At 40.5% G+C, this 12,969-nt stretch overlaps 1 protein-coding gene across 2 annotated transcripts; it reads left to right on the forward strand.

The window, feature by feature from the left end:
- Nucleotides 1–565: 565 nt before the first annotated feature.
- On the forward strand, nucleotides 566–12,943 carry ranbp9 (RAN binding protein 9). 2 transcript variants are annotated; one of them, XM_042089231.1, is made up of 14 exons: nucleotides 566–1,181; nucleotides 3,138–3,249; nucleotides 3,341–3,393; nucleotides 3,812–3,979; nucleotides 4,158–4,180; nucleotides 5,293–5,477; nucleotides 5,668–5,780; nucleotides 6,055–6,163; nucleotides 6,286–6,440; nucleotides 8,057–8,204; nucleotides 8,612–8,733; nucleotides 10,299–10,450; nucleotides 10,874–10,985; nucleotides 11,177–12,943. In XM_042089231.1, the coding sequence occupies exons 1-14, from the start codon at nucleotides 965–967 to the stop codon at nucleotides 11,305–11,307; spliced, it is 1,800 nt and encodes a 599-aa protein (XP_041945165.1). In that variant the 5' UTR covers nucleotides 566–964; the 3' UTR covers nucleotides 11,308–12,943. The 2 variants fall into 2 exon arrangements, with proteins under 2 accessions (XP_041945165.1, XP_041945173.1); XM_042089239.1 differs by having other exon boundaries at nucleotides 8,615–8,733.
- Nucleotides 12,944–12,969: the final 26 nt, after the last annotated feature.

Here is a 12,969-nt window from a genome sequence, read left to right on the forward strand (position 1 = left end):
AAAGCATTTCAATCAACAAACCATGTATTTATCTCATAATGAAAACAATGAGGAAAATCCAACCTTGAGGGGAAAATAATTTATCCAGGGGGGAAAAATCCTCATAAAGAACAAAAACACATGTGCCACAAGTATTTACCATTAGTGACACCCTTAGTTAAGCTTTAACAAAATGGAACTAAAACTTGTTTTTCTCATTGATCATTTTCCCAAGCTATAGTCCATAACTTTCAGATTCACTAAGGTCTATTAGGCCTACAAATAATGAGCCACAAAGGTCAATACCATTCTTAACATGAGAAAGACAAGAGAACACACACTTTGGATAAAGGGAAAGTAGTTGACCTTTGTAAGTCAGGGTATGGCTAAAGAAAATCAGTACTCATCTGAAAATACTCATATTACAGTGAACATATTAATTTTGAGATTGCAATTAAATCGAACCGTGACAAACTTCACCTGAACAGTGGCAGAATGGGAAAAGAAGTGGTTATGTCTGGTCATGTATGATGTCCTCGAGGAAGTGTGACTGGACCTCCTCTTAGCCAATCAGATTTCTGTATCCCTCACTAACAACAAACAAAAGATCGGGTTTACCTACAGAGCTATCTGTCGATGTCCAGTCTCAATTTAGTACATAGGATTTATTGTGTCTCATAAAGTGAGCGCGTCGAACTTTTCTAACATGTTCTAGATGGCGAATGTGGGCTAGAGCTTTACTTCATTTGCGCTGTGAATGTCAGCTAATGTTAGCTAGCTGTTACGATTGCTTACTTCACAAGCAAGCTGAGGAGCTAACGCGAGTTTATCTTTGCTAGCATTGAAGCTAGCTGGCTAGCTGGTTACAACATAGGACCACGACATTTGTGGTCAGATAAACGACTAAAATCTGTCACTCTTAAATAGCAGTCCAGCTGAAAAAAGCTGGCTAGCTATTAAAACAAACGAAACAGAACTAATCGTCATGTCAGGACCATCATCGGGCTGTGGATTTCTGATGTCGGTTGTTGTTCACGGAGACTCTGCTCTTAACGAGCAGGAAAAGGAGCTCAATCAGCGACTTAGAAGGCTATATCCAGCTGTAAATGAACAAGAGACTCCACTGCCTAAATCATGGAGTCCCAAGGACAAGTTCAGTTACATTGGTCTTTCACAGAACAATCTACGAGTACATTACAAAGGTACGACGGAAATAAACCAGTGTTAGGCAGGCTAGCACCCTAAAACGACTGATGCTAACTTTATTTGCTAACTTTAGCTTGCGTCGCATTTACTATAAAGTATTACTAAATCAGTGTTAGCTGCTGTGGCTGGCTAGCTAACTAGCTGGTTAGTTTGCTTATTTATGACATACCAAAGGAAGGTTAAACAGTCTGGTTAGCTCCGTGTTGCTTTCTCTTAGGAATCCCCAACAGTCAAGCTGGTTGACATGCTAACTTCTGGCTAAAATGTCATATACACTGATATAGTCAGTTTTCAGTGCAAGTTAAGATGTGTTTACAGTGTAAACTCGTTAGCAAGCTACCCTGTTTTAGCTGTCAAGCTAAGTCGCTAACTTTATGACGGAACATTAACATCAACATAAGCCTTATCGTAGTTCGCTGTCTGTATTGCTACATGCGAATGCTAGCATGCCTTGGCTTTTAAGGCCAACTCTTCAGCTAACAGAGATCATTTGACTGGGTCTAAATATAGATTCTATGAATCTATGATGCCTTCACTATTAGTTGACTGAGTTGACGTTAGACGACAGGGGCCTCATTCATTTTAGTTTCTGAAATCCAACATCACCTCACCTTAACGTTAGTTGATGAGTAAGCTAAACGTTACCCTGTACGCATCAAGTTGTAATGTGCTAGCTATGACTTTGGTGGCTAGTGTGTTGGCAGCTATTTCATAACTTAAGTTTTCTTTTTGTCAGTATGATTAAATAACTGATATTATATATGTGAAGAGTTAGCCAGGGACCCGAGTAGTGACTGTCCTTTGCATGTCATTTGAGGAAAACTATTGTTGCTGTAGACCCAACAGGTCAGCCAGGTCCGGAAATGTTGACTTGGTACATGATCGCTTAAGTGCAGAGCTAACGAGTAAACAAGATAACAGCTAGCATGATGTCAACTTGAAGATTAAGTGAATTGGTTAGAATTAGAGATGACTGTGTCGTTGAATCCTTTGAACAAGTCTATGTTGCGGATTGCGCAGGATGCACTCATAACTGGTTGTAGTCGTGGTGCAATATCGCCATGTTGAAGCTTTATAGCTAACTATAATCAGCTTGCTGTCGTTAGCTTGCTAAACATTTTACCCAAGTTATGACGTCAAGCCTCCATCTTCAGTTATCTCCTACCTAGAGCAAGCAATGCACTGCTCCTTGATTTTCTCCATGATATTCTCCCGGAACTAGTTATATATTTTACAATATTCACCGTAAGGCCACACTTAATTGATGAACTATAATGCCCGGTCATATTATAGTTTTCAGATGAGATGGATTATTTGGCTACGTAGCTACACTAGTTAACTCTTAACATCACATTAGTTAACACTAGTCAATTTTTGCATTGTTACATTTTACATTGCTATCTGACATTCTGACACATTATATATGGTTATGGTTATGGGATTTTGCAGACGCCTTTGTCCAAAGCGACACACAAATACAAAAACAACATAATATTTAAAATATAACAGGGAACAGATTAGGATGTTGGTCAGACTATAATAAGGAGAATAGCAATAATAAACAATAATGTCCATTCAATCAATAATAAAAAAAACAATGACATGGTAAGACTATATTAAGGAGAATATCAATAATAAACAATAATGTCAAACTAATCAACAGCCTAATGGAAATAAAACAATATTATGCAAACCATAACGCATAAGAAGCGCTTAAAGAATATATGATCATAAAGCTATAGTACATTATACAGGTGAATGGTTGGAGTTTATGAATTAGGTGAAAAGAACTCAGGTGCAGGATAGACAGGAAATTCAGGTGCAGGTTAGACAGTTATGATGGTGGTTTTTGGTTAGCTTTGTTGTTTTTGGTTGCTCTGGCAGCCTCCCATTTCAGTGCTAGTAGCATTTGTTCTTACTAGAATGTGTGTGTGTCTCCCTCAAACACTAAGGACATGGAAAGACCCCAAAAGACGCTGCCTCTGTGAGGGCAACTCATCCTATCCCAGCAGCCTGTGGCGTTTACTACTTTGAGGTGAAAATCATCAGTAAAGGGCGAGATGGGTAAGGAAGCGAAAATAATTTTCACACAACACTACACATCACTCTGTGAGAGAGGAGGTAGCCTAAACTTTATATTTTGTTTGGTTTTCAGTTACATGGGCATTGGCTTGTCTGCACAGGGTGTCAACATGAACAGACTTCCAGGTAAGGCAATGCTGAGAGATTACATCCTGTCAGGACAGTAGGTGCTCTTTACTTTGCTCTTCTCGTGCACTGTGTTTGTGTGTGATGTGGCCTTGCTGCATAAGTGGGCCTGTTGTATGTTGTTGTCTCCTTTGGGTGTGTCGCTTTAGAGAGTAGATGAAGACTCTGGCCTGAAATGACACCACGGTGCTGGGGTCACATGTTTACATGCAGCCAGTGAGGGATATCTGGCAGAGCTGGGTGACACCCTGTGCCTTTTTAACAAGTCACAGGACACTGGGTGGGCCCTCGGTAGTGCTGCAGAGCATTGACGAGATAAAACCCCAACTGAGTCCATTAGCTGTTCCTCACATCAGTTCCTCACAATGTTCTCAAACATTCTTTTTTTTTTTTTTTTGTCCTTTTTTGTTATGCTCAGGTTGGGACAAACACTCCTATGGTTACCATGGAGACGACGGCCACTCCTTCTGCTCCTCGGGTACAGGGCAGCCATATGGGCCGACTTTCACCACTGGTGATGTGATTGGCTGCTGTGTCAACCTCATCAACAACACCTGCTTCTACACAAAGAATGGTCATAGTCTAGGTATATGCGTTTGCCGTGCACGATATTATTTGCAAATCTAATGAACATAAAACTCCATTAATGTAGCTCTTAGCAAAAAAGCCTAACGGTGTAATTTTGCTCTTATCAGAGACATTTTATGGGTAATCTGTGATAAACTGGTGAAACAATGTGTTAATAAAATTCTCCTCTGCCATAGGTATTGCTTTCACAGATTTACCGGTGAGTATACATTTTGTTGAAATGTGACCAGATACTGTATATTTTACAAAGAGTTTTTATGTGCCAAATTGACCATGTTTGCATGACTTGCAAGTTCAGTTATAATTCTGGCTTGTGGTGATTATAGCTTATGTTATTATGTAACCCTTATTTTGTTTTATGATCAGATTTAATGTGCTGCTGCCTTGCATTGGATAAGCTGATCAAATATCAGTTATTTGTTGTTCCAGCATCTTGTTTGGTTTACATGCTGATTTGTGCGCATTTGATATTATAGTCTTTAAGTGTTTATCTTTGAGTAGGTGTTAATCGTCTTTCCATAATAACCAGCAAGGTGATTTTTATGCATATATTCTTGTAGGCATTCTATATAAGCTAGAATGCTGCTGTTATCTTCATTGACAAAGTGGAGAAAATAATGACACAAAGAGTTGTTGTAAATAGGAGCCACACAGCAACAGTATGAGAGATTTCTTTTCTTGGTTATTATTTTATTGATGAGTCAGTTTGGCAGAGCTGCTACAATCTTATATGGTGTATACATTTGTATGTTTTATGTATTTGTGCTGTAATCATACATGTCAACAGATGTGGTCATTTGGTATAGCAACCATTTGTTTCTGTGTCTCATACAGTACCTCACCTTAGGTGTGAGGTGTTTTAATGTGTTAGTTGAATTAGTGGGTTTATTCCATTCCTTAACTTTACCAATACATACCTCTGGTTTTTGCTAGTTGATTCTTGGTTTTAACTTTACCAAGACGTTCCATAGTGAACCCACAATAGCTGAATAGCTGCTTGTGTACAGAAAAAAAATAAAACAATAATCCATTGAGCAGAAAACAGCATTGGCAGCAGTCCAACATTCTCTGGGTGTTTTGAAGGAAATGCGTTGGTTTACCAGCTTTTAGTGTTCCTTTCATTCAAATATGGAAAAAATGGAAAGCTCTCTTGTGGAGCTTCTATCTCCGTTTTGTGAGAAAAGGGAATGTGGAATTCAGAGGAATGCAAAAAAATAGTGTCCTGTTGTCATAAATATTTGTCACTTGTCAGCACAGATGAGTGAATGATGGATCACCATTCCTCCACCATTTCCTTCTCTCTCTGCACAGCCCAACCTGTACCCTACAGTGGGTCTACAGACCCCAGGGGAGGTGGTGGATGCTAACTTCGGGCAGCACCCCTTCGTCTTTGACATTGAAGACTACATGCGGGAATGGAGGACAAAGATCCAGTCCCAGATCGACCGTTTCCCTATAGGGGAGCGAGAGGGCGAATGGCAGGCCATGCTCCAGAAGTGAGTTTCATGTCCAGGAGAATGACGAATACAGAAAAACAAACTTTAGAGATTTTTTAAAACTTTTTTTTTTGTAGTCCCGCTGTATTTGGAACCAGATTACTGGTGTGTGCTGTGAAGTGCTGATGCTATTGACATAATATTGGCTCTTGCTATTAGACCTTGAGTTTGACCTCCTCTTCTCTCTCAGGATGGTGGCCTCCTACCTAGTTCACCACAGCTACTGTGCCACTGCTGAGGCCTTTGCCAAATCCACTGATCAGGCCGTGCATGAGGAACTGGCTTCCATCAAAAACAGACAGAGTGAGTCTCCACAGGTCACATGACCATTGGCCTTCTGTGCTCAGGAGCCAAACAAGGGAGCTATCTTCAGCTCTGTTTGTTTAATTGCTCTTGCCAGTGTAAAATATAGTTCCTTAAAAGGAAGTAAAAAAAAAAAAAAAATGTCAAATGGAAGTGATTTATTTTGATGAACTGCATTTAGTTTGTGCTTGTGTATGACATGCAAATTGCAGAGTGGGATTTTTAATGATGGTTCGATGAAAATGTTTGAGTGATTTATTACAAATTCCTACAGAAATCCAGAAGTTGGTCCTGTCAGGAAGAATGGGAGAAGCTATAGAGACGACACAGCAGCTTTATCCCAGTCTCTTAGAGAGAAACCCAGACCTCTTATTCATGTTGAAGTAAGTAAGCCCTGGCTCCCATGACAACGCACATGTGTATTAATTTCCACACGTATGTGCCTGTTTGGACGGACCTTGGTGTGCCAGCATGACTTCTCTAAATGGCCTCTATCCCCCTCCAGAGTCAGGCAGTTCATCGAGATGGTGAATGGCACAGACAGTGAGGTCCGGTGCCTGGGAGGGCGAAGCCCCAAGTCCCAGGACAGCTACCCAGGGTCGCCTCGCCCCTTCAGCAGCCCCACCCATAAAGCCAGTGGCTCACAGGCCTACCTGACAGGTATGGTGCAGACTTCACCTGGACTTCACTTTTCCCTAATTAGGAAATACTTGATCATTTGTTATCCTCAAACATGGAGGCATAACATTAGCTGCTTTCAGACATAGGTGTAAGTCCGCATGTTCTGCGGATATTAAGCGGTTGGGCCGTATATCTGAACAACATAACCGGACATTTGGAACTTCGAACTTAGACAGCTTACACTACTCCCCTCCAAGTATATCCGACAGACATTATGCAAATGAGCTCATGTCTGAACGAAGCGAAGAACATGCGGAGATTCTGTTCATGTGCATGTTCAACCTGATCAACCACACAGAGATTCTGTGCATTGATGTCGTTCAGACATATGACCGCATTTATGTTCACATGTAAGTATCATATTTGAATCACCTGAAGGGTCGGACATCCGTTTGACAAAGATCCGCATGTAGTGCGGAGGACATGTCTGAAAGCAGCTATTAAGTGGTAGTGGTATGAGCGTTCATTCAATGTGTGTGCAAAAATTAAACCACTCAACTCGCACTCCACACACCACTGAAACTGAAAGTTCCAATGATATCGTTGGTAGGCTGAGCTTTTGTTTAATAGAACAAAGTGGATTCCTGCATAGCATTTAGTATTGTATAGTGTAAGTGCGTCTTAATAAATGTGCAAAAACAACACTGTAAGTGCTTCTAGCCTCATGGGTCCTAAACTGTTATACTTGCTAAACATTGCACTGAACTTTCTTTTTTACGAGCGCTGTAGCCTTTCGCTTCTGCTATCCAGACACATAAACAAACTCACGATAGGCCTCTTCAAATTAAGCAGGATTTCACTGACTGCTTTAGTGTGAAGTGTGCATTGCAACAACAATAGCACAGCAATAGCAAAACAATAATGATTTCTGGGCCTATTCTTTTTTGTGGTTGGGTGATAGTGATGGATTATAGTGATAGATTATGGGTGATAGTGATGCATTTTTATACTTCGTGTTACTCTTTTTTTCACCACACATGTGTTTGCATACCTGGTCACACATGGTAGTAGAGAGGAGCTGCACAACCTTACAGTGGTAAATTCTGGTCTACTAGTAGTAGAATGGCCACATTAGTTCTACCATCAGTATTATCTAAACTGAACAAAAAAAATTCTCTTGAATTTTGTTCAGAAATCCATATTCATGAGCACTTCTCCTTTACATTCAGCTCAATGGCAACAGCTCTTTTGGACATTCCTGCAGTCAGCATGTCAGTTGCATGCTCCCCCAAATTTGTTAGAACATCAGTGGCTTTGTGTTGTGTGATAAAACTGCACATTTTAGAGACACCTTTAATTGTGACCAGTCCAAGGCACATCTGTCAACAGTTTTTATATCAGCGTCCACCTGTCAGTGGGCATATGACGTTTGACAAAAATAATACACCACCTAGCACAGATTTGAGCAAATCTACAGAAACAGAACAAAACTTATACTTTGTATATTCATGAAAAATGGGAGCGAAAACAAAAGTGTAATATTTTTCTTTAGTGTGTTTCCTGATTATGCTGAGTACTGTCTGAAAAAGCGCGTGTGTGTGTAACTAATCCAAGGACCCTGCCTGTCCCACTGATCTCGCTCCTCCTGTCCCCAGGATTCGAGAGTAACGGCTGTAATGGTATGTCGTCCAGTAAAGCCTCTTCCTCAGCCCACTGTACAAAAGCCTGCCCGTCCGGTGTGGCCAGCGGTGACCCTGGCAGCATGAACGGCACACGCAGCCAGCAGCAGCAGCCCAGCACCAGGTACACCACACCTTGCTGAGGCTAGCCCCTTCATGGAGCACTCAGTATTTATGAGATTTTACATTACATTACATTACATTTAGCAGACACTTAATACGATTTAATACTTGTGTTTAGAAGTTACAGTTCAGTGCAACATTGAGGTTGATTTGCCTTTTAGTTTATATATGGTGTAAATGGCTCACATGGGCTCCAACATCCTGGTATAGAATATTCAAACAATGTTTAATAATGAATGAAAACATTTAATAATAAATGAGGTAGGATGTATACAAAAGGCATTCATGTCACTGCTCTTCTGACCTTGATGTGTAGACAGCCCTTAATTATTAGCCTATAACAATTGACACATACATCTAAACAAATTCGATTTTTAATTCATATTAACCACATTAATAAATCTTCAGCAGTGAGGTGGAGATGGAGGTGGATCACTTCACCAATGGCGTGTCCGAATCGTCCTCCAATGGCTTTCTCAATGGGAGCTCAGTGCATGGCGTGGAACCAGATGACTGTGATGCAGATATGGGTAAGAGCCTGTAGCATAATACAGGAGGTCTTACCTCCTGTGCTGTAGGTATGTGTATATTTACAGTGCTAAGCATTAGTGAATACACTCATGCTAAAGTTGACTAAAAAGAGGAATAAAAAAAAAAATAATCTTTTGGAAATCTAAATGCCTTCATTAAAAAAATTAGGAAAAATAGCCTATATCTGGTTATTAGCTTTACTGGTTTGCTTGAGTGGTTGTGGAATAAACTTTGTTTATCCTTTCAATGCCCATTTATTATTCTTCTGATTTAAAACAAGTCAAAGATTCTTGAACGCTATGCAGCTGCTCTAAAATCTTTGGTCAGTAGCCTATATTATACCATTCATTATAGGTCATGGAAATTCTTTTTTTTTTTCAGGGAAAAGTCATTTTTACATCTGAGAGTGGGAACCCTGTAAACAAAACATAACGAAAACTATAGAATTGCTTTTGTAGTACATAATTTAATCCCAATTAAAAAAAAAAAAAACTTTTAAAACATATTGTTACTTTTGTAATTTCTTGAGTTCTTGTTGGATATACTGTATGGTTTAACATATCCACTCTTCGCTTCCCACTCATTTTGATAGAGTGGGCTCAAAGTACAGTACCCTCTAGAATTATTGGGACTTTTGGTAAAGTTGACTAAAAACGGGTATACAAAATAATCTTTTGGTGATTTATTGTAATCTCACAATGAAAACAATGAAAAAACACAACCTTTAATGGAAATTAATGTATTCTGAGAAAAAGGAAAATCTCATAAAGAAATAAATATTCTTAACAAAAACACTTCTATGTACGCCAAATCCACCTAAAGTGTTTCTTGCCAAACAGCTGTTTACATTTGTAATTAAATCACTGGAAAGGCCTTTACCTGCCATGCCCTCTAAGTAATCTATTAGCAGTGAGGTCACAATTTTTTAAGATTTTTTTGGGGGACTTGGTGTTCCTAAGATGATGCCTTTTTCTTTAACTCCCCAACAGTAATCAATTTTCAGTTGATTAGAACCTTTTAATTATTGTTTTAAATTTAAATATGGGCATTAGTACTTAGTATTTTATAGCCATTCCCTGACTTACAAATGTAACACACTTTCTTTTCATTTACATTTAGTGTATTCTTTCCCATGTTGAAAAATGACTAGGGGATTTAGCCTGTGTCACTTTATTTTCATACCTTAATGAAAAAAAGTCATGAACTATTTTTGAAAGTTCAGACATTCTGATTAACTTAAAGAAGTTGAATATACATAGGAAAATGCCTCTTACATTTGTATATAAGATTTTCTATGGGTTCCAATAATTGTGGGCAGTGTGTTTTTCTTAAAAATATTTATTTCTTTGAGATTTTCCTTTTTCTCAAAATAAATTTTCTTCCCTTCAAGGTTGGATTTTTTTTTTTTTCACGAGATTACAATAAATCACTAAAAGATTTTTTATTTATACCTATTTTTAGTCACCAAAGGTTTACTGTAGAGGCAGGGTACTGTAGATTGTGGCTCAAAAAAGGACATATTGGCCATGGGTCGTCTGATTCCTGCCTCTCTGTCTGTCTTCAGAGGTGGAACTGGCTCAGTTCAAGAGGCAGCTGTGTGGAGGCAGCCAGGCGGCCATAGAGAGGATGATCCACTTCGGACGGGAGCTGCAGAGCATGAGCGAGCACCTCCGCCGGGAACGTGGCAAGAACGCCACCAACAAGAAGATGCTGAAGGTCCTTAACTCGGTCCTTAGTTCACTGCCGTTACTTTGGCAGACGTGGCATTTTAGGGATTTGTAATAGTTTGGAACAGTGTTTGCTAAGCACTTTTATGAGTAACTTGACAGACCAGAGAATTGGGCTGAGAAGAATGAAACTACATTCTTTTGACATCAGTCATCTAGACAGACTTGAAAAGCCAGAATTGTTGATTCGTCACCTGTTTCACTGCTTGTTAATGTCAGGGTTTTCTCAGGAATGCCGCTTCTTGTTTGAAACGGACATACTTTCTACATACTCTGTTGTCTGTACAGTGACTGTAAATGCCAGGACCCATGTTCTCAGCTGATGGGTGTTCTGCTGTTAATTGCTTGGTGTCTTAACTGTAATGTGAACTCGTCTACAACCTTTAACTGGAGTCTGTCCCTGTCCCTGTAGGATGCCTTCAGTCTGCTCGCATACTCCGATCCCTGGAGTAGTCCAGTGGGCTATCAGCTGGACTCAATCCAAAGAGAGCCGGTCTGCTCCACACTCAACAGTGCAATACTAGGTAGGACGGCTGTCTTTTGTAAACTTTAAGTTAAAGTTGACTGATAAGTCACACAGACTCACAGAGGTCGACATTGTCAGGTGGTGTTTTTTGAGGCCACGGGGTTGCCATTGCTTTTTAAGTCTAAAAGATTTTATTGATTTTATAGAAGTTGATACTGAGCGTGTATTTGAATGTGTATTTGTTCACAGAGACTCACAACCTGCCCAAGCAGCCCCCCTTGGCCCAGGCGGTTGGCCAGGCGGCGCAATGTCTGTCCCTCATGGCGCGCACTGGCATTGGCTCCTGCGCCTTCGCTTCAGTGGATGACTACCTGCACTAACCTTCAGAGAACCCCCCCTCCCCTCCCCCCACACACACACACACACACACACACACACACACACACACACACACACACACACACACACACATATTTGATCCTGAAGCCAGACCTGACCCTCCCATCCCCCAACCGCCATGCAGCAAGATGACCCCCCCCCCCCCCCCCCCTCCCCTCCCCCCTCCCCTCCCCTCCCCCCTCCCCTCCCCTCCAGCTCCCCCCTCCTCATTATCACCACCCACATGAGTCCACACCGGGCCTGCCAGGGTGCATCCCCTCAGTCGGGCCCCCAGCACCTCCCAGGGCCCTGGCCCACCCTGAAGACTGGATCCACTCTTCCTAGGTCACGTTAGACTTATGGCACATCAGGATGAAGGTCCCTGAGCCAGAAAAAAAAAAATCCCTGAATCGTTACCTGGATGTTCATTTTTCCCCTTTGGCTCATTATCCCTATTATTTTAAAACATTTTAATTTTTGGGTTGAGGATGTGTTGCACATGGATGGGGGGGGGGGGTGGGGAGGCAAGCTCTGATTGTTTCCTAGTTTACAAGGCATGATGCAAATGATTATGATTATAATTAATGTTATTATTATATTATTAAACTTGCATAAATATATATTTGTTCTTGGTTGAAAGCTGGCAGAATCAGCACGGCCGACTAATAAAGGTCCCATCACAGTAAACCCTTGCTACTTACAAGTGTCAGCCTGTGTACATGTTACTATTCACAAATCCTGAGTGAGATTGTATTAATGAGAAGTGTGGAATACTTAGTGATTTGCATAAAGAAAATAAGTTTCAACCCATTAAGTGTAATACTGCAGGATTAGGTATGTTAGGAGATTGTAGGAGCTCCTCCAGTAAGGAAATCCCTATGTGCATAAACCTCCACCTCCCTTTGCCAACAGCTCAGCAGGTTTGATGCAATGTTTGGGGCGCAGATTCATTTTTAACTGTGTAATGTCCACACTTGCCCCCTTCCTTTCCCTTCACCTCATTCTTTTTATTTTTCTCACTTTGCTTTCTCCTGCAAGCCAGTCTCTTTAAATTACCTTTCGCTTTGTTGCTGCTCAGTATGGCTGTATATCTGACAAAAAGACATCATGTCCAGCCTCAGCCATTTTTATTTCCTACTCATCCCCCTATGGCCCTCAGTGCTGTGCTTTAAGAAGTAACGACGACACGGGAGACTGGTTCAGTATTGTCAACAGCACTGTCTTAAAATTTACAATAAAATTACCCCACCTAGGAGGACCGCGTCACAGTTGTGTAAGACTCTTATTCAAATGGGGAGTAGTTTTAGTTTCCATTGTTGCAAACATTTAGAAGAATTTATCATCTTTGCCTATTGCTTTACCACATAAGGGGAGCCGGCATTTCTTTTTTTGACAATATTTATATTAAAATGTGCAGGTCCAATGCATAGAGATAGAAATGTACTTTTGTATAAAGATGTTGATCGTAAGACAATTTATGCATGGCTGTTTTCACAGTGCTGCAGTAAAGTGTTGTGCTTTTCAAGATTATTAAAGTACAATGCTAATATATCATCAAGTTGATAAATGTAATGGGACTAACCGTTCCTATTCTTTCCCTCCTGAATCTTTCATAAGAAATTAAAATGTATGATCATGTAGGTGCTTCTAATTATTCCTTTGGT

This window comes from Alosa sapidissima, chromosome 1 (assembly GCF_018492685.1).
Source record: "Alosa sapidissima isolate fAloSap1 chromosome 1, fAloSap1.pri, whole genome shotgun sequence".
In the NCBI taxonomy this organism is placed as follows: domain Eukaryota; kingdom Metazoa; phylum Chordata; class Actinopteri; order Clupeiformes; family Clupeidae; genus Alosa; species Alosa sapidissima.